The sequence below is a fragment of the Andrena cerasifolii genome, chromosome 5, assembly GCF_050908995.1.
Source record: "Andrena cerasifolii isolate SP2316 chromosome 5, iyAndCera1_principal, whole genome shotgun sequence".
Classification (NCBI taxonomy): domain Eukaryota; kingdom Metazoa; phylum Arthropoda; class Insecta; order Hymenoptera; family Andrenidae; genus Andrena; species Andrena cerasifolii.
The window spans coordinates 10,198,754-10,223,187 of record NC_135122.1 but is presented as its reverse complement, the minus strand read 5'-3'; the positions used below and the strand labels follow the sequence as shown (position 1 = coordinate 10,223,187).

Sequence of the window (24,434 nt, the reverse complement as noted above, 5' to 3'; positions counted from 1 at the left end):
CCTCTATCGGCGATGAGTACACAGTGACCATATCGTGAAAGTTACAACATGTTAATGGCGAAGAGAATCGGGATACTCTCGTTATTCTGTGGCATTGCGTGTCCTCGGTAATCCAACTATGTCTACACAGTCGTACATCGTTTCTCTGTCTTCTATAGGTACGCGTCTAATACAACACGCATCGTCATTTTTCCAATTACTGTATGCGACAAGATCATCAAAGTCCCATATATATGTAGATATGTATGTATATATATATATATATGCACATATATACACACATATATACATGTGTATATATATGTATAAGATCGATAATAATAATAATCATCATCATAATCATAATAATCATAATCATAATCATAATCATAATAGTAATAATAATAATATTAATCAAGGATATGCCTCGCTACAGTCATGTCAAAAAGGGATGCACAATGAGTATGCGAGGTGGCCCGAACTTAGCCAAGCAGTATACAGGTAATACTTTTGCCGATGGATTCGAAGGATTCTTTTTCGATCTCGTGCGTTCGAATGTCGAGAACTTTAGCCAAGGATGGATACGGAATAAACGACGACGACGACGACGACAACAACGACGGCGACGACGACGACGACGACGCGACCAAGTACGTTGCAAGAACAGATATACGTGCGGTTACGCATTGTCTACGAAGGAACGAACTAAAGGGTGCTGCTAGGAGATTTTTCGATTAAACGTTTATGGGACAAGAAGAAGAAGACGAAGAAGAAGAAGAAGAGAACGATACGAGCGGGCGAACAAATTCGCTCGAATATTAGGTAGATAATAATGGCAATAGGTTTTAACATAAGTAAATAGAACTACGAAATATGATGGATAAGCTACGTGTCTCGTGGCTTTCACTGATAATGGTCGCTGCTGGCTCATCGGATCGTTAGCCGATCAATTTGTATAGTTGTCTTCATACGCGCACCCGCGCGCCCGTGTGTGCGTGCACGCGCGCGTGCGCGCGTGTAGAGCCTATACGATATCAATACTTGCATATCGTATCGGTATACAGTTTTCAGAATTACATAGTCATTGTGCATCCTTAAAACAGAAATGTCACATCGCATGCAAACGATAGATTCGACTGGTTTAAACTACTCCACCATGAGTACAAACACAGTCCAAGATCGTTCGTTCTATCGGACCGATAGCTACGCAATACGCATGCATCGGGGGCCCACTGCAAAAGCTGCCGTGTCGTATACTTTTTCTTTCCCTTCGTACACTTTGGACGACCGACTAATACCGACCGGTCGGTATTAAAATTTCAACAATCCGATTGATCGCAGCAACGCGATAGAACGTAAATCAACAAGATTCCCGGAGATTTGGATGGTTTTGCTTTTGAAAATATCTATTCTTTCTTCAGACCGTCGCGTGGCGTGGCGTGGCGTCGCGTTTACGTACGTTATGTACAATAAGAATCACTGGATCTTTACGCGGACCTGCTAATCGTTTCAAAGTCGTCCGAAACTCGATCATATCTGTCAACGGTATAATTGCAAACGAACGGTGGTACTTTACAGTGGTACATGTGTACTAGCATGCTGTCAAAATATCGGAAAATATCGGAGAAAATATCTATCCGTAGTACAATATGTATGCTGAATCGACAAAACTTACCGTTTGGAGAACCTCGAGGATAATTTTGAGAAAAAGGACGGTCTCGCTAGCGGGCTAATCGCATTCGTGTCCTGTGTATGAGTGTGACCCTGCAAAGTCCGTTGAAAACAATTGTATACAAGATGAATACGTTAACGAACAGTTTGATGGTAACGAGAACGAATGAATAGCTACCGCAACTAATCCACGCGATACGATACGCGTATACTATAATAATATAATACATATTTATATTAGACCGCACCACGATATGTATTTGTGTAGGCAAATCGTTGGCTACTTACATAGTATATCGCGTATCGTTTCGTAAATTTCATGTTTTACTGGAAATGTTCAACATACGAACCTGAGTATGATTTCGCTGCGCTCTATTCTGGCCAGAATGGAACGTACTACGACTTGGAACATTTCGAGGAAATGCTGGTGTTGTAGGTGTTGCCAGTCTATTGCTTGGAGACACACCCAAGCTAAGTGGAAATAGGTATTTCTATTATATTAAAATTCCTTCACGCGATGATTATGTATAATAGTACTTATCTAAGTAGGTATGTATGTACGTATGTATAATAATTGCTTTGTTCGCGTGTCGATTCTTTACTAGAAGTTTGTGCGTTTAATAAGGAGGACCATTGTCTTTTCGTTTCATACAGCTTCGCTACGAAAGAAGCAAGAGACAAGATGCAAAAGAAAAATGGGGAGAAGAGAAACGTAGGATGTGTAGTTGTTAATTTCCGCGTGGATCCCTTAGAGGGTCGGTTAGAGGAGTACAAAATGCAGAAGCGATGTCTCTACGACTTGCGAGATACAAGCTTCGATAATCTCAGCTAATAAAGCAGAACTTTAAAGAAATTAGTTTACGCTAGTCAAAGTTACACGATGATCGAATATAGGCAATATATCGAGACAGTCTATTTGTTTGCACATGCGACGATAGAACATAGGTACTAGTTACGGTTAATTAGAGTTAGTAAAAGTTAGTCTGTTTCACTACATACATACATAGGACGCGATGAAATATATGCGTACGAGTGAATAATGTTTAGCTTGACAGCGAATGTATCGATGCGTGTACATAGGTATAATGGTAAAATTTTCTTTCAACCGACTCCGGGTGAATTTCAATTTCGCGAATTGTACGTAAAAAGGAAGAAGAAGAAGAAGAAGAAAAAGAAGACGAAGAGAAGGACATTATAAATTATAACTGCAGTGTTATGTATAAAGAGATGTCGTTATGTAGAAAATTGTCATAATTAGGTATCCGCTACAACGTACATGCAAGTTACTGCATCAACGAGATAACGTTTCATTATTCTATGTATAATGTTCTGTAGTTTTTCGAGGGTGTATAGCTATTGCGTTCGCGTAGGACTTGCGATTGTAGGCGAGAACGAGATGTAGGTACGCGAAACGAAGTACGTAATATGTACCTACGTGTTTAGAAATGAAAAGATGACCAAAGCCGATGATCAGGATAGAAAACTAACGATATTACGCATGCATAGTAGAAAGAAAAATAAGAAGAAATAAATGGAATAACGATTGAGTGACCAGAAACTGTCCTAGAGAACTGGAGAACCGAAACGGGGTCGATCTATCGTAAATGAGAGACAACCTTGGAAGCACCGGTGAATCTGGCAACAAGTTCCTCGTGACTTTTGAAAGCACGCGTAGGTAGTAGTACCCTAAGATAGTTAGTGGCCCATGAAACAAGTAAATAAATGAATGAAAGAATCGTATCGGAAAATCTCTCGCAGTACAGGGTAGGTGCTCCAATAGTCTAGCGTGGAATTGTATCGAGAGGCACAAGACTCGGAAATTGGTAGCTATGTATACTTAGAACCGTGATCATACATTTCTATGGATAACTCGGAAAGTAAGGGGTAGGTAACCCGGTAGATTGCACGTTAGACTTTTGGAAGATCTAGCAGAGGAATGTATATAGGTAGCGCGGCTGATAAGGCATCGGGGACCTGTACCTCTGTCTAAGAGGGTCAGCAGTGGCGAGTAGGGAGTTGTGGGCGTTGCGTGGTTGAGGGTCCAGTAGTGAATGGTCGCTGGGGGGTACGCCACTGGAGGAACGGTGACCTGCGCTGATGCTCGCAGACTTGGTGTGACCCCGCGTTGGTCTAGTGCCCTCGCCCAGGCTGTGCACAAAACTAATCAACAATCTGCCCGGCCCTACGTGTACTACTACACTTGTATACGGCTTATTCAAACGAGCGAGCTTTTCCCGTTCTCCCGCCGCGCCGGATGTTTTTCTACATCGCAGCGAAAGTTCGCAGCGAAACGACCGATTTAATGTGCAAAGGGTGTGGACCGATCCTTGATAAAGGATTCTCGCGTTGAACCAACTATGCTGCTCGTACGCGGGTGCGGGTCACTTGTCGAAAACTACACCGAGCGAAACACAAATGTTCGTTGATTGGTTCGAGCTACTTTCACGGGATGATATACACGTGTGTGTGTATTATGCTAATATGGGAACAGTAACGGGGAACGGATGTGAATGCAAAGAATGTTTTGTGTTACGGAAAGTTTCAGTTGATGAGAATATCTATGACAAGGGGAACAGAACGTGACGCTAAAACGTAAGAGTGACACGTGTATGATGATGTTAATGGTACTGTCTATAGCGCTGCGTTGCAACACGATTACGATTACGAGTACGAGTATGGATCTCGATACACCTACGTTTGTATAAACAGAGTGGAGACATGTGAATGTAACTGTGACTCGGTATAATTCTTAGCAAGCATCTGTGTATGTATACACGTTTAATTGGACTATATATATATATATATATATGTTCGGTAAACATCTGTCAAGCCATAAAGAAAGTGATCTGCAATGAACGATTGGCAGGCAGCAGCCAACATGCTTGAGCAACGCAACAAACAAATAAACTCCCTGGGGCTTAATGACAGATTCTTGTTATTGTCCTATACTTTCTCGAAACTTTCCTTTAAATGGGTTTAGTATACTTAACACACGAATAATCAGGCGTCTATGGTTAGTCGATAGGTACTGTTGAAAGTGTTTAGTGAACAAAAAAAAAAAAACAAAAAAAAAACTGCAAAAATCTTCGATTACGAAGCGAAGTTTTGCGGTGTGCGTCAAGAAATGTAAAGAATTTACCGTTGCAGACACTGGATCACGCTCGCGTCCATTCGCTCTCGTAGTTTCGACTCTGGAGGGTGCGACTCGATTATTAGCTTGGTGATAATTAATACGTCGAGGGAAAATACGGTGACGCCCGGCCCGGCCCGGTCGCGTAGATCCAGTGTCCGCTTGTTCAATAAGTAGAAAGATATAATAATCTACTTTTGTGCGAGTTTCTTTTCTACTTGGGCAGACTTGGATCAACTGGTTTCAATCGGTATACATTATGAAGTGAAAGGATTGAAATGGATGTCACTATACCTGGGTGCATCGTTGGTTCTTTCCGTAGACGAGGAGGACGTTTTTGCTTGATCATAGGAGATGGTACTACGCCGACCAACAGAACCAGGGGCAGGTGAGGTGAGCGGCCGACCACCACCTACCCCTGTATTCATCGTGTTGCTCTTGCCTGCCCATGCCCTACCACCGGGACTTGTACCCACGCCTAGAATGAACATTGTCACTGCAAGCCTCATTAGATATAGTTCAACACAAAACAAAGCAGCGTACTTTAAAATGATAACAGGCATGACAAGGGGTATTAGAGAGGACTAAGGACACCTGAGGTGGCGCGCTACGTCCCATCTGCTTCGATCTAAACAATCTAAACGCAAAACAATGGATCCTCGACGAGAGGATCAAAGAGGCAGATGCGACGCTTAATTCACGCACACGTACGATAATGATATGTAACCCCAGTTTAACGACACCGCGTAGAGTGATCGTAGCGATCCGCGATTTACGTGAAGAGCTACGATGACCACACTAGCCTAGGGTTAACGATGCGTATGTATTATACGTACCCAGATCGAAAAGGGTTACGAAATGAGAGCACATATAACGCGGCACACAAACAAATGTAAATTACGAATTAACGAAAAAGTTGGATAGTCTAGGGAAGGAATCGCAGCAACCGTATCCAAAGCAGGTGTAATTTCGGTAAAGCTTTAAAATGACAACATCGCAAACGACTGGACGAGAATGTTGAAATTATAAGAAATATAATAGATAACAATTACGGGAGAACAGAAAGAATAACTCACTGGTGTCTAATTGGCCCGGGCTGTTCTTAGGAGCCGAGGGTCGGCTCGCGGAAACGCGAGCACTGTTCTCCTTGATCGTGGCGGCGTCTACGGTATTTTGTCGTTTAAAATTACTTCCACCGCTTCCAGTCACTGTCCCGCCGGTTGCAGCAGTCGCGTGATTATGGTTGGTCGCATTCCCTGGACTCGGCGCTCCTCCTAACCAGGCAAATGTGTTATGTGCGAAGCACGCGTCACGCGGGCGAACGTACGTTTGCTTAACATTTACATGGTTCATTCGCTAGGAACATCGACTACCGATCAAAGCTCTTACGTAAACCAAGATATTTCAACGACCGGGCTGCTCTCCTTTCCTCTTCTCTTCTGTTCTTACCTAAGCGTCTGCTTCTTTCTTTCGATCAACTTTCGCGTCAACTCTTAATCCATAAAGGTTTGAAGGGTTGCTTGGCAGAGACCAGAGTTTTAAAAGATAATAGATTAAGAACATTCACTTACGAATCGTTTCAAGACCGGAGGAAACCCGTCTACTGGTTTTTGGATTGCTAGCGGAAGTACTTCTGTGAACGCCTCTGTGCGATGGACTCTGCACGGCGCCACCCGTGCCTCCTCCGCTTCCTCCACCTCCTCCGCCACCTCCGCCGCCGCCTGAACCAGCTTGCGGCGGAATGTTGCGCAGAGACAATGAACTGCCGGACCGCGAACCATCCGATTCAGGCTACGAAAGGTATCGCTTTTATTCACAGTCAGACAATTTTATTTTACGGTCCATCGAGATCGTTCAGCTCCGATACTTTTACTCACATCGGTCGTTTTCCTTCCTAATAGTAAGTACGTGGCGAACACGTCATCGTACTTAGCTTGTTCCAACGAATCTTCGATTTCGCTTCTCGTGAACCCCATGCTAGCCAGGGCCTCTAAAACAAATCAGGCGTAGCGGCATAGTCACAACCACTAACATATCAGAAAAACACGACCCGATCATCGATAACAAACCGATAACGATTCGATAGCGCGACCGATGCTCCCGGCGATTCTACAAAATCCATGCGATACACATCCCGCGTATTCTTTCGTCGGCGTCATCTCGCGATTACAAATGTACCGAAGCAAATAAAAATGTCTAAAAGAAGCTCGGTGAGTTGCTGTGCAAAAAAAATGCGTACGCAGACGTTTCTTACCGAATACGATTTAATATTGTACACATCCCGCGAGAAATTCATTCTTGCCATACACGATAGATAATACACAATACCTACACATAGCAGATACAACATTCACTCACCGAATCTATACCAAGTAAGACCGTCAGAGTTGTCGTTACGTTTACGCTACAACTACACACATATACTGCACCACAATTCTCGGTATGGGATACCGAGAACCGTTTAATTACGACCACTTTTGCCTGCTAGCCGACTGCAACTATTTTATTCTAGTTAACGCACATTCGTAAATATACACCGTCCAAGCGTACTCGGCGTGAGTTGTTAGACGATCTCCGTTGCTTCGTCAAAGGGTGCAAAGTGTTCGTAAAAAGTGCAGTTTCTTAATCTTATTTTAGAAACAATAAGTAGTAAGTGTTATGTACATACTGGCAGACTCACCTATCCTCTTGTGGTCTTTGTAATCGGGCTCGGGTTCTAAGTACGGTTTTAATTCGTCGTCGTCGTATCCCATGTTCATCCATTTGTCTTTCATTATAGTCTAGAATCGCGAGGAGAGACACGAAAGGATTAGGATTATCGTTAGGCTGACGAAGGAACAGCGACGCAACGCTTATTGCCACGTACCTCTAAGGAGGCCCGTTTCGCCGGGTTGAGCACCAGGAACTTTTTCAACAAATTTTCACAATCGGTTGACATGTAAAACGGGATACGGTATTTCCCTCGTAATACCCTTTCCCTCAATTCCCTAAGCGTCGAACCGTCAAAGGGCAGTGAGCCAGATACTAAAGTGTACAATATTACTCCCAACGACCAGACATCTACTTCAGGTCCATCGTACTTTTTACCTGTCAGTGACGAACAAACATTATTAGAATTGGTACTTTTCCTTCTCTCTAACCGTCACCTCTCCGCTTTCTTTAAATATTCTAACTCGATTCTACGTGTGAGTGTGTGTGTGTGTGGATATTATAGATATATCGAATGTATGTAGGTATGCGTGCACGTGTACCCTGGAAAAGTTCAGGCGCTGCGTAAGGCGGTGATCCACAGAAAGTGTCCAACTTGTTGCCCGGTGTGAATTCGTTGCTGAAACCAAAATCGGCAATCTTGATGTTCATTTCGCTGTCGAGCAGCAAATTCTCGGCCTTCAAGTCCCTGTGAATGATCTTTTTTTGATGGCAGTATTGCACAGCAGACACTATCTGCCTGAACTTCGCCCGAGCCTCCTTTTCCTTCATTCGACCGTGGAGAACCAAGTAGTCGAAAACTTCGCCGCCGCTGGCGTACTCCATTACCAGGTACAGTGTCTTTTCGGTCTCGATCACTTGGAAAAGCTTCACTATGTTCGGATGATCGAGCATCTTCATTATCCTTACTTCCCGGAATAACTGCAACGTGAACGGTGAACGTGAGATTGCTTCTCTGGACATTACTCTCGGTAGTTCTCGCTTACCTTCTGAAGGCTATTGGGATTTAGTTGCGTCTTGTCTATGATTTTGATAGCCACTTCCTTTCCGGTGGGTAAATGCTTAGCAAGCTTAACCTTGGCAAAGTTACCCTTGCCAATCGTTTTGAGTAATTTGTACCTGCCGATGTGGGGCTCCTCCGATGTCCGACTTCTCGATGAGAGCCGACCACCGCTACTCGACACACCCACGCCATCCCCTGTCTGCAATAAGGGGAAACGATTAAACATACACCTTATTACCACTATATATCATTATATATTATTATGGCTACTATGCGATAAAATTCTATCCCTCGCGCGGAGTTGTAGGTTTGCGACCGGCAGACCGCAAACCGATCAGTAGAAATCCTTACGCTACCATAATCGACTTTGATCGCGGAGTACTATCGTTGGTTGCTCAGAGCTGCGAAGTTGTTACGAGCACGTGCCACTGACAATGAGCTTATCTATGCATCATGCGACCGCACTTGACATTTCCAGGGACCATCAATGCAATTAATTATACCTTGTTAAAGCTGCACCAGATACAGATTGTTTTGAGCGAATCGCGACGACGCACTGTCTCTTATTAATGGGAGGAGCCTTTGCAATGCTCCACGTTCATCGGAAACCGAATTCTCCATGCAGGAATTATAATCGATGAGAATCGACTGGGAAAGAGTAAAGATAGTTCTATTGGTCTCGAGAGGTCGTCGACTCGGTATAGTTGGAGGCGGGGCATTCAATTAAAACGCGACAGGTTTCCACGGGTGGCGTAGGTACACTGTATCCTCCCTTTCTGCAGACGCTTTGGTATTATGCAACGTCGGGGTTGACGTTAGTGAAAACGCTAACAGACCGAATCTCTTGGAATCGTAAGAGAGAGAGAGAGAGAGAGAGAGAAAGAGAGAGGGGGCAAAGTTGAGAAGATGGGTGAATTTGTCTAGGATTCAATTACCCGCGTGTGGCCACGAGTGACCATCTTGCAAGAGGAGGCCGCAGCAACTTTCGAGGCCGCCAGCTTGATCGATCTCTTGGACGTGCCGAAAGATAGAAAAATGAACGTGGGATCGGGAATGGTGCCGACCACGTATCACTTCCTGCCGTAAAGCATCTGCAGGTGAAACGTAATCGTGGTCACGACACAACCTCCTTCTCCGTCTCCTTCAAACGATACTTTTCTCTTCGCCTGGGCAGAGATAAGCAGATGTTCCGAGGCTACGAAGAAAACGTCCGACCGACTGGCCCAACCGATGAGAGATCTCTCCTACGTCTTCCGCACCTTCTGGCCATTTTTCTTCTCGCAATTCGCTCGAATGCCCGCCGTGCCTGGATCCGAACGCATCCATCGAAATTTTCACGACAACCCCCACAGGTATTTACACGTTTTTACTATCACGATCGATAACGAGCATCGATGGAAAATAAATTGGCAGCTAGCTACGATCTGCGTAATCAGGTACACACGGGTGCTCTTGGTCGATCCGTTCTCTACGGTCACATTTTCAACTTATCGTTACACCGAACTTCTGCTCGAGATTATCCGAAACACTAACGGCTTGCCGAGGCGCTGACGGAGCGAGCGTTCACTTGAAACGAAAGCAACACGGGAAGAGAATTCAAAGAGGCAGCCGACACGGCAACCCTAGAACTGCGGTCACTAAAAATAAAAAATGCGGCGCCCCGTTCGGTTCTAAGCGATCCCAGGATTAACGAGCTATCGGGAATAAGATCGTGGAGGCTATCGTCCGAGAGACATTGCTGGCCAGAGTTGGGCGCGTTCGTACGGGATGGTTGACCAGACGGCCAGAGTACTTGCTGTTTGCACTGTCACTCTTAACATTCAGCTTCAGTCAATTCGAGTGTGTCGAATATCGTGGACGTGTTCGGCGATTCACCCCGATGCACAGGAAGGACAAGAGACGAGCGATGGTGGTACAGGGGCGGCACCGATTCACACAGAATTCACGCTCGAGTGTCACTGCGAGCCCGAATCTCGTACGTCGATAGAGAGGAGTTCTCGTACGTTGACCATTCGAGGGAAGGATTGCTGGGACGGTGCAAAGAGGGTCGAAGCGGCCAAAAGGAACCGATCGACGCAACCGACGCCGGCCGCGGCGATCGAAATCGTAGCTTCGGAGGCGTGCCGTAGGTGCACTTGACGTCACTGATCACGAACGGTGTTGGTCTCTGGGTTAGGTTGACCTAACCGGAGGGCCGAGGGAAGCGTATCCCTGTCGTGGAGCCAGCGATCGTGGAAGGACCGAAACCGATTATCACCGAATCCTATTTAACTTGCTGTTTACGATGCCGTGGAGATTGGTCGTCGTCGCGGTCGTCCGACGACGACCGTGTCCGCGACTACCGTGTTCTCCGTTGTCCTCGACGATTCGAGCGAGTCGCGCGAGTCAGCCAGAGGAGTCCACAGCCGAGGGATGCGAAAGGAGAATCAATACGCTGTGCCACCACCCCCTACCTGATGCAAGCGTGGAGCCGAACCGAACCACCACCCTTGCCTTCCCAACGAGCTGCTCCGACGACGACGACGACGTCGACGATGCCCGACGCATGCGCTTATCTCCAAACTAAGTGCCACCGCCATCACCGCCACCGCGACTTTCACGGCACATCACCCTCACCCTCACCCCCCACCCTTACAGATATTCGTCCCCCTGCATCCGTCCAAAGAGAACCGGCTGCCCCCAAGTCTGCGAGCGATCGAAACCGTGTTTTCGCCGGATCAGCTGATTCCTCCGAATCGGCTCGTTTCATCTGAGAAACAGCGTGCCGAGAGTAAGCCTAATAAACTCCACTGGAAGCACGTTTGCAGAAATCGCTGGCTAAATGGTGTCTCGTTACGCGGAGTTGGTGAAACTTTACGTCTACTACCGCGCATCACAGGTGTTTGTTTGGTGTTGGTCTCGGAGCGCGCGTAGTCCGTTCGCTCGAAAAAGAACGGAGACGTTTCTCATCGGGTCTGGCGGCTCTCACGATCGTTAGGCGATACGCATTCGCACAGTCCAACAAGCAGGCAAGCCATCCGCGCATTATTTCATCCCGAACGGACGAGCGGTAGGTACGTGAGCCGAGCGCGCAGATGCGCTCGTAGTGTACACGTTGCGCTCCACTAGTCAGCGAGGGAACGGTCAAGGCACGCTTGCATAAAAACTTTCCAAGAAAAATCGCGCTCGCGTACGATAGGGAGGAGGATAGTCGCGATGCGAGTCTTTTAACAGCTACAAAATAGAATCAGCCGATACTTTCTTCGCTTAAAGAACCCTCGAAAGGGTGTACCTCTATTTAATTGCCAGCCATCAAACAATATCTACCTCCTTCTCATTTTGACCACCCTTCTGCGCGATGTCCGACAATTGCCTGAGTGCACCGCTAACTGCATTGTTTTGCTGCTGCTGCTGCTGCTGCTGGCGTTGGTTTTGGTGGTGTTGCTGCTGCTGCTGCTGCTGCTGCTGCTGCTGGTGCCGATGATCTTTCTTAGATACGACAGCGCGGACGTGTGCACGCGACTGCTGTGTTCTGGCGTGCGCTCGAAGGGACATTTCCGCTTCCTGTCCTCGCCTCGTGTCCGAGGCTGTCCTCGATAGCTTTACCACGTTTTTCTTCGCCGTGATCCCGGTATTTCCCGTCGAGTTCCTCGTCGCGTCTCCTCGATGCAACGGAGAGGCCCTTTTCGTTTCAATGCACCGTCATCACTCTCTGCTCGTTTCGTTTGGGAAACGAATGTTGGCATTTCCCGATAGATGAACGCGTTTGGGATAGACGCGCGACAGTGCACAGGTGTCTGCCGAGCCAGTTCGAGGGACGATGCGTAGAGCAGAGAAGAAATGTAATCTCGAAGTCATATCGGGGTGCACAACGAAATCAAGTTGAGAAACGGTACATACTACACTTAGCGAGCAAATGAACTGAATTCGCTATCGTCCTCTCGATCGGGCTGGGACGTCACCGACACTCGTCGCGTCAAATACAGACTCGCGATCTACGTTCCGTGACAAGTATTCTTTCGAGAAACGGGAAACGTGAGAAAAGAGAAAAAACAAGGCAAATGGACGAAAAAAGACTAACTGCAAATAAGATAGAAAGAAAGCAAAAGAGAAATGAATATAAAGTGGAGGGTGAAGGTATCGAGTCGAGGTATGGCGGATATACGCGACAAAAGATGCGTTTCGTATGATCAGAGGAGAGAAAATTTTACCCCTCAGCTTCGTCATCCGTCACGTTTCGGAGTAGATCCTCGTGTTCCCTGTATCGAAGCTGGATTTCAGGCTCGAAATCCGAGCTCATCTCCAACTGACGCGTTCTGGCTGCGAGGGTGTCCATTTCGATGGCCCTGACTTGCAGCTCCAATCGCTCAAGCATGTCCGTGCTTTCTGCGGTGGATCCTTTCTTTTGCTGCAGGATCAGGTCGAGGCTGACTGGAAGTTTGCCGTCGTTGTCCCGGTCGTGTTCGTGCTCAGACATCGGGATGGGCTGCACGATCTTGGAATTTTTGAAGGCCTTCAACTTCTCCTCGATACACGGGTCTATCTTCAAGTTGGCCGGTAGAGTGTTTTTGGCGAGAAGCGGGATAGTTGCGAGAGCACCAGGGCTCGCGGAACGTTCCACGGACTTCGCAGGAGGATTGGCCAGACCCCTCTTTTCCACTACTTGCAAGCCACGGTCGCCTTCCACCAGCTCCCACTGCTTCAGGTTGTCGAGGACGGTGTGAGGAGCCGGGAACCTCTTGGCTACCTTCGGGCTAGTACTTTGCTTGCTCTGCCGTGCCGTAATCTGACGCTGTGGCTGTGGATCTGTCGCGACCACGAAGCTCTTTCGACCATGACCGATGGCCGAGCGAATCGAGCTTCTGCTCGGTTGGGTCCGAGAGAACGGGCTCTGCCGATCGTCCATGTCCGAGAGCGAGAGCTTCAGGCAGAATCACCGGTCACTTTTGCTACGTGGAGCGAGGGAAGAGCGGCAGCCTCGTCGCCGTCCGAAAGCTTTGGGGAAACGTTCGCACGGTTGCTGATAATCCTTCAACATGGACTGATTTGGCCGTGTGGATCGACGACGGCGGCCAGGTTGCTTGGTTTCTGTCAGAAAAACATGCGTCCTCGTTAAGGGTCCGCCCGTTGCTTTGCTGGACGACGATCCTCGCCGACGAACCGACGACTACCACTTTCAACTTTCAACACGTTCACATTTACCCTTAAACCCGCTAACCAAACACGACATCCAGCTGTGATTAACGTCTGTCGGCGTACATTTCTCTCGTTGGCAACAAAGAAGACATATAAGTATCGACAAGCAGGAAGCAGCGACGAGACGAAATCTTGCGATTAAAGCTTTCGCGGCGATTAAACGCGCGTAGGTACTCGGTGTAGTAAAGTAGATCCCGTAAAGATGTGGCGGGCCGACGCGTAATGTGATACGATAGAAGAGCGAGTGTGTCCAAGTTTCTAGCGAATCGCGGTGACTAGACCAATTCCGAGTCGATTAAGGAGTAATTGATAAACCTCTGCGAAAGTGATTTCATCGTGCTCGAGGAGCTGTCCTCGGAGAGACACGGAAAAGGCAGCAGCATCAGACACCAGCAGCACCGTTACCGCATACATACGTCGCACCGAACGCAACGATAAAGCCGCGTGCACGCGCACGCCTTCTCGAGCCGTTGCTTTCTCGACCTCCGCTCGGCCAACTCAGTGTTATTTTTTCCGTGGCTTATCGCACGAGCGCGATGCTTTACCGATATATTGGTAGATACTGCGCCGCGTCCAACAACTTGCCAAGATTTTCCCCAACTATCCAGCAACTCAAATTTTCCCAACCAGTCCTTCAGGCGTTCGCGATCACGTCCATTCCATTCAACGTTTACGGTGTTTCTACTCTGCTGTCGCTTCGCTTTCCCGATCCAAGCGTCGAACAATGAAATGGAATTTTCACAGCGTTTCACGCACGCAACTCGGATCGGAACGGGTCGGTTCGTTTCGGGGCTGTATCGAACGGTGAAAGAAGAAAAAGAAGGGAACGCGAAGCGTAAAGGCCGCGCGCGAACGGCCGGCTGCGAACAACTGGGTCCATTTCCCTCGTGACGATAAGTGCTCGACTGGCCACCTCGACTTCGTTAGTTTGTTATCAGCGGTAGATGTTGATAAGCGATATCGTCTGCCTAACTCAGTGCCGGGGAATCTCGAGAGTGGCGGACAAGAAAAATATATGGCAGGAAATCCGCGGTTTCTGGCTGTTGAATAGCGTGGCGCAACGCGGCGATAGGTAAATCTCTGTTACGTGTGTCGAACAGATGAAATTTGGCGCAGCCAGAACGAAATCTGTTTGCACTGTTTCTAGTTCGCAGCTTAAAGGCGGATTCACGCGTATCAGTTCCGCGACGGTTCAGTGTTATCAGTGTCAGTGTGAGTAACTGACACGGACAAGTGTGAGCTGCTCCATTCCAAAGCAGGGAAACGATATTTTTTACCACTGACAGTGACGGCACTCCGGCCGTGACCGTCACGGAATTGATATAGGGTAAGTCCGGTATAGTTCGACCACCGGGAGAGTCCGGCCAGTGTTGATATTTTCAGACTGACGCAAGAGAGGACACTGTGTGTCATTGATACAAAAGAAATGGATGCGCTTGTTGCTGATCTTGCATTGACCATTGTCACAAATCTATATCTAAATTAGAAGAAACACTTAAGACTTTATGCGAGTCTGAAAGTTTTTAGACCAAGTTACAGTGCTGGTGATATTTGAGAGACAGGTAAGTTTATTTACACTATTCAGATATTGGGGGATATAATTTGCATCAAACTACAGTGTCACCCCAACAATATGTATTTTTAATTTATTTTGAGAAGGTGGTCGATCACTCCCTAGATTATGGGATAGTCCGACCACATTAATGCGGGGCAGTCCGACCACTTTAGTTAAATATACAGTGTGTCTGAAAAAGTGTAACTATCTCGAAAGATATGAATGGTGCGAAAAATTGTTTCAGACGAAAGTTGTAGGATGACAAGGGGGACATAGCATGCTTGTATTTTTTTATTTCTCTTTCTCGTAACTCACATCGAAACGTTTTCTAAACACTACCTACATGTGTCTTTTCCACGGTAAACCCATCTTCAGATTCAGGGAGCGAAAATTTCATTCTTCAAGATAGTGATATGTCGGTAAAAGACTGGGACGAAAACGAATGCGGGGGATGCGGAGACAACTATTTCGAAATCTCGAAAAGCGACGATTGGATTAAATGTGTGCGCTGCAGCCGTTGGTTTCACGATACTAAATGCTTCAAGTACAAGAATATTTGCGATTTACGTGGAAAACTGAAGAACAAATAAAATATCAATTAACTTCTTCGTGTATTATATTTTTCGTAAGCTACACTTTTTGCTTTTTCAAGGTCGGTCTCACCCGTACTAGGTGGACGCTCTAACCCCGACATGCGGGTGAGATCGACCAGTTGCAGTGGCAATGATTTGGGTTGAGAACGAAAATAAATATTTGAATGTATCGCACACTATAATTAATGTATACTCTAAATTGCTTGTGCTCTGCTTTAATTTCTACAAACCGACAAAAACGTGAAAAACAACGATGCTACAATTTCTTTTCCAAAAAGTGGTCGAACTATCGCGGACCTAAAAGTACATGCGAAAAGAAAAGTGAGGAGTTGGTGCGTGGTTAGTGGCCGACGCGGCTAGAAGCGGATTAAACGGGAGGTGCGAAATGCGTGTAGTTCGTCATTTATCTAATAAGCTCAAGAACGCGCGTCTCGTATCTTCGCGTCCGCGCTCCACTCTCTCGAGTACCTATGACGTCCGCAACTATATCTACGCGACTTCGTCGCAAGGCCCGTCGAGATTTTTCCCAAGGGCGCCGACTCGTTTGCCGCGGAAAGAACATATCGATCAGGATCGAGCTAACCGGACGACGATTTACGCCGATCGGAACGGAAAGTGGCGACTGCTGGCAGCCGGCTGGATAATACCTTCCTCCCCGTCCGACGAGCTCCCCGAAAATCGATCGGTCTCCGTAAAACCGTATTGCTTTCGAACTTCTGCTTCGGTGCTGACGAGAAAAACAATCTTTACGGCCACGCTGTAATCGACGGTAGGATAAGATACGTGGTTATCGGGGCGTGGACGTGGCTCGCGTTACATCCATGAGTCGGAGGGAGATGCGAGTCGAGAAGAGAGCTCCGAGTCACCCAATTATTGGCAACGTTCGGTGTACGATTTCGCTTGGAGAAGAATAGTCAAGTACTACATCCACGCTACATACGCGCACAGAGGATCGTCCCGCGGCGCAGCCGTGCCAGCTTCGAGTGGAACGAGACCGTTGCTGAACAGACCGCCGTGGTTTAACAGACGAACAGGTGGCTGGGAAGGAGAAACACGGGAAACGTACGCTCAACACCAGCGTACGTATAATCGGACACGCACGGTGCACCCACCCGTATGGATGTACTGCGCGCGCTACGAGATGATACACGCGTCATTCCTCCGTGGTCTTACCAGGCGGAGTGTAATTTAAAATTAACACGGCAACAGGAGGCTGTCAGGAGTGCCCAGCGAATACGATCTTAACGTATCAATTTAATTACCAGTTTGAGATCAACGATCGTGTCCAGACCGATTGCGAATAAAGTATTATACCTCTCAGTTTCCTCGCCACCCTCTGTTCGGGACACCCGCGGATTCCCAGCGCCACTGGATTCCTTCGAGCAAACTGTCAGACAGTTGCGTGAAATCGGTTTAATCCATGACGCAACGTGGCCCAAAGAAAGAGGGAACACGGATACCGTATGGCAGAAGAAAAACGACCAACGCTATCTACGCTACGGTTGCGAGCCTACTGATTATCCGCAGATCGTTCTCGGTAGGAGCGGTACGTGGAATTACGGGCAGGTTATGTAAACCTTTAATTCCTATTCTCCTTTCTGTCCGTTTTATTTCACCGAGCCTGCCCCCCTGCACACCAGCCCCGGTCCCTCCACTTATCCTTCCTTTTGTTCCGCGATGCTCGCGGCGTTTTCAACGATCGGTTAAAACTCCGGGGCCCATTTGCACAGAAGAGAGCGCAGCGAACAGAAAGCTGGCGCGGCGTGGCGGTGGTGTCGGCAGTGGCGCATCACTCGCGTCCGTTACCCGACGCGATCGGAGCACGCGTTTTTCCGCACTCGCACTCGTTTTCACTGTGCCTTCGTGCCGACATCGAAGGAAACGACGGGCGCACGTTCCACGCGCTCCGAAACCAGGTGATTCCGAATGGGAGACGCGTTCACCGGGGTGACGCACCGGTACATACTGAAACGAGTGGATTCGTTGCGTCGAGTCGTTTGCGCACACCGACCTCGCCGATCTCGGCGAGATCGCATCCGGTCGGCAGAACGCGCCGCACGAGTGCGAGTGCGCCACGATGCGACCGTGCCAGGGCCGTGACAATGACGGGCGACGCGAAAACTGCTCAATTGCTCGCGAGGGCGCACGCAACGGAGCGAAAGCCGCGTTCGTGACTCACAGTCTTGGAGCAACCAGCCGGCACGGCAAACCAAGCCGTGAAACGCCATGATACACGCCACCTCACACCTCGCCTAGCTCCGACTCGTCTCGCCAACTCGAAGCGCAAGTCCCGAGAGCAACATTGTGCTCCACCTTCTGCAACCCCCACAACTCTCCGCGAGATGCCCGTCCTTTAGGGTTTGCTTCTTCGCCAGCTGCACGCTTAATTGCACGGCTCGGGCACTCCCTAGTTTTAGTAATCCTCTGTACCGTTTCAAACGAGTTTGGAAAACCGAGGGAAAGTTGCTTCTACTCCCCGCTCTTTGCGCAAACTAATCGGGATCTCACTGGAATACGGCTCGGAGTGGATGCTCGAGAGACACCTGCTTTCGCATTCGCCTGCGGTTTTTTTTCCCCGACTCGACTATACCACCGAAAAATGCACTCTGCCTGCGCCTCGGGGGCGTGCATTATCGCGCGCGACACGCGCATAGCGAGCGACCGTGTGGCCGCATCTTCCACGAAGATCGATTTTCCGAAGCGAGAGCCACTGGATGAAATTCCAACGCGAGTGCTGGTGATTCTCCGCGGCGCGGCCGTTCCGTCGAGCAGGTGCGGCGGGAACGTACTGCGTGCCACGCGCTTAGAAAGTGTTTAACCTTCCGCGCATGATGTATCACCACGCGCGAGGAACACGCTTCAGCACCCACGCTTAACGTTCGATAAAAAATGAAAGTCGCTCGTAAGGCGAGCTGATCGCGGGCAACGCTTTCGAACGTTCGCGCCACTAGGTAACGTCGATACCATTTCCAGCCGCGAATGTTGCGACCGTTTGTTCGCGCGCGACAATTTCAAAGGAGGAGGAAAGGGACGAGCGCGCTCGTGTGTCTCACTCGTTAAAATAATCGCACAGTTGCGGAGATGACTCTCGTCGGCGTTCGCGTCGGCCAGATTTTCCTTTCGCGGGATAATGCTGGCGGATCGACGACCTTGAACTCGATTGGGGAAATCGCGAATCGGAGGAGGCGATGAGAACTCGTTTCCCGCGCAGATACCCCGCGGGCCCCAAGGCCCGCGTCTCGCGAGACACTGACCGAACGCGTTAGCAACTCGAGAGACTGCTCCGATCGCGACCTTCGTTCCTCCTGCTCGATCGCCATTCGCCACGCCGCACCGTTTCCTTTCTGCTAGCATCCCTTACTCGCAGTAAAGACGTTGCGCGGCCCGGTGTAAGGTAAATGTCTACATTTCTACTCGTGTACAGATTTCTACTCCTTTCGTATATTTCTTATTATTATAAGTGTTGCGTTTGGACTATAGTCGTAAGAAAATAATTCTAAATTATTTGAACATTTCTGCGAGTGCTGCGCGAGGCTCGGGGCTAAACAAAGTGCAGCATAAGCAACGAAAAACTTTTAAAACGAGAGACTCACGATTTTTCGATCGTGTTCTAGCTGTTTGTGCTAAGGAACAGTGACGCTGTTGGTATTTGATAATGGGGCAGAAAATAGTCTTCGCAGTGAAAGTTCTTATTTAATAATAAAAACAGATACCGTATTGCGCTCTGGATTTAGTTTTTTTTACTATTTTTAATTTTTTTTTTTAAGTAGAAAACAGGTGAGTAGATTTAAGGTCAAGTGAATCACCGTCATGTCCGCATTTCTACTCACCACACTTTTCAGACTCAAATCAAGACGCTCCGCCTTCTTCAAAAGGCTGCCATTTTAACATTTTTTTATATTTATTAATAAATCTACTACCATCGACAGCCACATTCATACAGATTAAGAATCTCTTTTCTTTTTTGTATTTCGGATAAACCTTACAGTACTTTTCGTCAACGCCAGGACCACCCGAATATTTTTCAACGCTCTTTTTGTATCTGCCATGTTTTTTTTTCACTGTTACACAAAAATTCAGAGCAATAGTTCAAGATACAATAAAACAGCCTGCCGAACCTCAAATTAATTTGTCGAACCGTTTTCGTAGAAAGAATTCACAAAGAATTACCTATTTTTCGGCCCAACATGGCGCAAACCCCCTTTGAATGAGTAGAAATTGGGGCATTCACCTTACTTTCTTCACCAGAGCAAGACTTTAGATTCCATGGAAGCACGAACCGACGAGGGAATAAGGTTCAGGCTGCGCGACCATTTCAAAGAACGCTGCGCCGACGAGAGTTTCTCGCTTTCCAAGCATCTTAAAACCTAGTCTCCGAAAAAGGATATCTTGAAAGCGAGGCTAAGGTAAGTAATCGCGTGCAGTTGCAGCCTTTACGAAAGTCTCGTCTCTGTAGGCAGGTGGGCGTCCAACGTCGTCCTACGCTGCTCGCACGCAACCACTCGTTTCTTTCTTCCTCCCACTGGTACGAGATCAGTGCACGTACATATGAACATGTATACATATGTACGTACGTGGACTGCTTTCACGACCAATGAGTTCCCTTTAGCCGGAGTCGCGAGCCACCAGCAGGAGGATCTTCCTTGTCGTTCGCAGGAGCGATCGCTGAACCGTGAACGTGCCCTAAGCCGACGAGCGTATCGATGCAGAACGAAAGATAACAGTTAGGGGGGATCGATAGTGGAGCTGCAGAGCTGTTCTTTTGGAACGGATCGAGTCAGTTGGCACCGTAACCAGAGAAAAAGCGGACGTGGAAAGGAGGCCTCGGTGCGGTGGCACCCTGGCTGGGATCTGCGATGATACATCGCATCGTGGCGATGATTCACTGCCTAGCCTAGCGTTTCAAGAGGGACACGCGTGTCTTTGACCGGGCATTCGAGATTAGGTATATGTATACGCTGCCTGAAACGCCCATCTCTGAAGCATTTTCACCACGTGGGAACGCTCGTCTGCTTTTCGCCTTGCAGATCCTACGAATTAGAATACGACTGCTTTTCCAGAGGAGGAAAGCTATCGAAGTCGGTGAAATTTTTTAAACACGCGACAGGGCTGCCCCCGAGATATCTCCAGTGGAAATGATCGCACGTATGGTAGGTGAAAATTAACCGAGTCGTTAAATTAGAATCGAATCACGCACGATGGCATTTGCATTGCCGCGAACGCTTCGTAATGCACCGCTGAGAAATGCGTGAGAGCCGTTTCACCCGTTTTCTGTTTCTCATCGTTTGCCTACCGCCACTAGACACGAGACCACGCAACCTTCGCGCTCTGAAAATTTTCCTCGGCTGTAGTTCGCTGCTTGCCTGCGATCCTCGAGAATCGAAGAAAGTCGAAAAACAGAGTTACTCATCGATAACTCGGTTATTTTCGCGTCGGCGCACTCGATGATGCGTTATGTGCACAGTGTCTGGCCTTATGGAAGATGTCCTTTGTTACCGCGGGAACCAATTTTACGCGAACGCTTGCAAGGAAAGTGAAATCGCGAGCATTCATCCAACATTCTTCGCTTTGCTTTTTCTTTAGCCCTGCTGGATATTAGGTACCTACTCGAATTGCCGTTGGCTTCGCCGAAAACGGTTTATTCCGATTCTACGAAAGCGGTTACGCGTTAAACCGTTTCCAACGAATCGACGTACCTACGTTGCGAAGCAGCACGAGTACAGTGTTTATTTGATTTCTCGCCATTGTTCCATCGCCGTGAAATGGCGGTGATTCGTTGAAACTTCGAACGCGATTCTTCCGATCGTCGACTGCAGGGAGATGGGTAGCGTGTTCCCAGATTGCGGGTGGAATTCGAATGGGGAATCCAGAGGAGATTCGTTCGGGCGGGTTTGAAAGGGAGCCGCGAGCCATTTGCACGCGACACAATAACGGATTTTGCATAGCGCGAAGGCCACGCATGTAGGACTTGAATCTATTTCCGAGACGGCCACTGTGCCAGCGAGAGAGCGTGCTAAGTAGAGCGCACGGATTACGCGCCTTCGCACTAAGTAATCGCCCTTTAGTCAAGACTGTAGGTAGCTACCTATAACAGCTCTATCCTCGAACAGAATTTCTTATCGAGGGGAAACGCGCGCAGCACTATCTGCCCCGCCTATCCCATCTCATCCCTTTCCGCTCCGTTCCGCTCCATTCCGAATTCCTCCAAAGCTAGCTGACTCATCAAAGTATTTTCGGAGATTCCTACGATTTCAAGTTCACCGATCGGGCGTCGTATCGCTGTATCGTTCTTGGATCAGTTGCGACAGGCGAATGCCGCTATTATTATCGGTGGAGATCGGTATTATCAATTTGCCGGAGTATATAGAAGCATCGTCGACGTGGCGAATGCAGGATGGAAGGCGGGAAGGAAATAAACGTAGTGGTGTGGATTGCTTGTCTCGTACGTTTAACGCACTCGATAGAAATAGCGAGCTTGTTTGGCCAAGGATTTGGAAGAAATCAAGTAAACCGTGACTGTCGCAAACCGGAGGCGCCTTTCGGTTTAGGAGATTGGCGCCTCCGCTCCGCGTTTGCCGTGCCATAGATAACAAATTGCATCGTTTCTTCTTTCCTCGAAAGCAATATTTGGTCCTTGGGGGAACGCGCGAAAGCTTTCGATGAAACAGCGGTTTACCGGGTACCATTGAATCTTCGCGCAAACTTGGTCGTCTGTTCCTCCCTTTCCCCGAAATTGTTCTCTTTAAAGCAGCGTTTAAAAATCGCTTCGAATCGGAGTGGAAACGCTGGAGTGGGCTCTATAAATTGACAAAGATAACGCAGCACGCGCGTTTCAACGAATCAGGAAACGACATCCACCGCGATTAGTCACTTGTTGTGCACGCGCTAGTCCGATGCGGCGAAACGGGCCGCGGTTGCTAACTAGCAACGCGTGTATCGCGGATCCAGCATTCTAGCTGGTTTACATAATTCCATGTTAGTCGATGCTATGTGCGCAACTGCGAATTAAGCCCGAGATGATACTATTTAACAGGGTCGAAGCCGTGTCGCGCGTCGCTATTTGATCGCGCCAGCGCGCGGCGTTTACAGCGCTCGATTATTATGTAGCTATTATCAAATGGAATCGAGACTAGCCTGCAGCTTGAATGAAAATTTTCCAGGCTCGACGAACTAACGTCCGTCATTCTTTGGCTACTTCGATGCAGCTGGCTAGCTTAGACTAAACGAACCGAATCATAGAACCATTAACCCTGAAAACTCCAACATTTTTCCAGGGAATTTCATTGTTATTCAGTTGGCTTGTTCACGCGTCCAGCTACTCTACTTGCTCGATAATCGTGAAAATTCTGATCGGTGAGAACGAAGCAGAGCGTCGTGTAGCTTTCGTAATAAAAACGAAGCGCAAAGTGGCTGGCTGGTGGCTACGGACAAAGTGCTTTCAAACAAGTGCTTCTCCATCTCCACGATTAATTGCATTTCCAAGTGCATTTACACTCGAGCCTTTGCTTTGCGCTTCTTTCAAGCAATTGCCACGCTTCCACTTTATGCAGCGGGTAATATCACTTTAAGCATTTCTCTAATTTCGCTAGCAGTTTCAATTCCCTTCCCTCCGTTAAGGCTCCGATTAGAAAGTGAACGATCAAATTAATCGACTTTTAATTTCCTTTTTAACTTCACGCGCTCCGTCGAACATTCAATTTCCTCCGGAAAATTTTTCTCGGTTCGTTCGCGTCAGATTATCCCTTCCCGAGTCCGCTGCTAATTACTAGCTGAAGCCAGTCGATCGTTGGTTACGCGGCTACTTGTGCAACAAATTATAATCGAATCACGAAACGCGGCAACGATTGCGACGGAAAGTTTGCGAGTGCCTTGGATGCGGTGTTTCTGGGTACAGCCGAGGTAGGAAATTCGAGTGGAGGCTAACTACCGTTCTCGTGGTACTCTTACTTTTAAACGTTCGTGCAGGATTGGCAATGGCTGAAACGCAGCCGTTCGCGAGGCTGAAATTACATCTCGCGTTGTCTAAAATAATTTTCAATACTGGACGTCATCGAGCACGCTAGGGGAGCTTGAGCCGTTAGATGGTTAGATGGAAACGGCCTTGATGAGACTCCCATCCACTGTTCGTACAGCAGGAACGTTGTGCACACCAACGGACCCCTGATGTCTATCGAGGAAGTGAATCGTTTAAAGTACATTTCAGCCGCTGTTAAACGATGTCGGCAAAGAATATCAGCCAGCCGTCATAGAAGCGCCGAGCTTTCCGAACGTGCTTCGCCGCGACTAAATATCACCTTTTCATCGACACAATTTGTTGGAACGCGTGAGCTACTGCCGGTCTCGATGGCTATTACTCATCCACCTATTGCTTCGGCGAATCTCACGCGATGAAAGTTTGTCGGCGGGAGTAAGTACAGCATTCGGTGGGACAACGGGAACGTTTGCGGTCTAACTTTCTGCTGTACAAACACTATGCCGCTTCAAACTCACTAGTTGGTATTTATAGACGAGAAATAACGCGACCCAGAGGATGAGATTTATATTCCGTGCCCAAAATCCGGGTCAAGCACCGCTACCAACTCGCGGGCGCCTGTGATTTCGTCTGAAAAGGCGCGTTGA

The 24,434-nt window shown here is 48.0% G+C and overlaps 1 protein-coding gene across 11 annotated transcripts in view; it reads right to left on the bottom strand.

Annotated features, from left to right (window-relative positions):
• LOC143369467 (serine/threonine-protein kinase MARK2) overlaps nucleotides 1-24,434 on the bottom strand; it is a 52,638-nt gene that overhangs the window by 11,253 nt on the left and 16,951 nt on the right. For 5 of the 11 annotated variants that reach the window (XR_013085414.1, XR_013085413.1, XM_076813436.1 and 2 more), the window contains exons 2-14: nucleotides 12,683-13,559; nucleotides 11,799-12,153; nucleotides 8,476-8,691; nucleotides 8,032-8,410; nucleotides 7,647-7,867; nucleotides 7,449-7,560; nucleotides 6,658-6,770; nucleotides 6,352-6,571; nucleotides 5,857-6,054; nucleotides 5,075-5,276; nucleotides 3,631-3,798; nucleotides 2,001-2,121; nucleotides 1,655-1,743 (exon numbers count right to left, since the gene is read on the bottom strand). Coding sequence is in view for 9 of the 11 variants with exons in the window: in XM_076813436.1 (XP_076669551.1) it covers nucleotides 1,655-1,743; nucleotides 2,001-2,121; nucleotides 3,631-3,798; nucleotides 5,075-5,276; nucleotides 5,857-6,054; nucleotides 6,352-6,571; nucleotides 6,658-6,770; nucleotides 7,449-7,560; nucleotides 7,647-7,867; nucleotides 8,032-8,410; nucleotides 8,476-8,691; nucleotides 11,799-12,153; nucleotides 12,683-13,377 (3,089 nt within the window). In the remaining 2 variants the exon portion in view is untranslated. Of the gene's footprint in view, nucleotides 1-1,654; nucleotides 1,744-2,000; nucleotides 2,122-3,630; nucleotides 3,799-3,863; nucleotides 4,942-5,074; nucleotides 5,277-5,856; nucleotides 6,055-6,351; nucleotides 6,572-6,657; nucleotides 6,771-7,448; nucleotides 7,561-7,646; nucleotides 7,868-8,031; nucleotides 8,411-8,475; nucleotides 8,692-11,798; nucleotides 12,154-12,682; nucleotides 13,560-24,434 lie in introns of those variants that run through there. The other 6 variants (XM_076813443.1, XM_076813442.1, XM_076813439.1 and 3 more) reach the window with 5 other exon arrangements.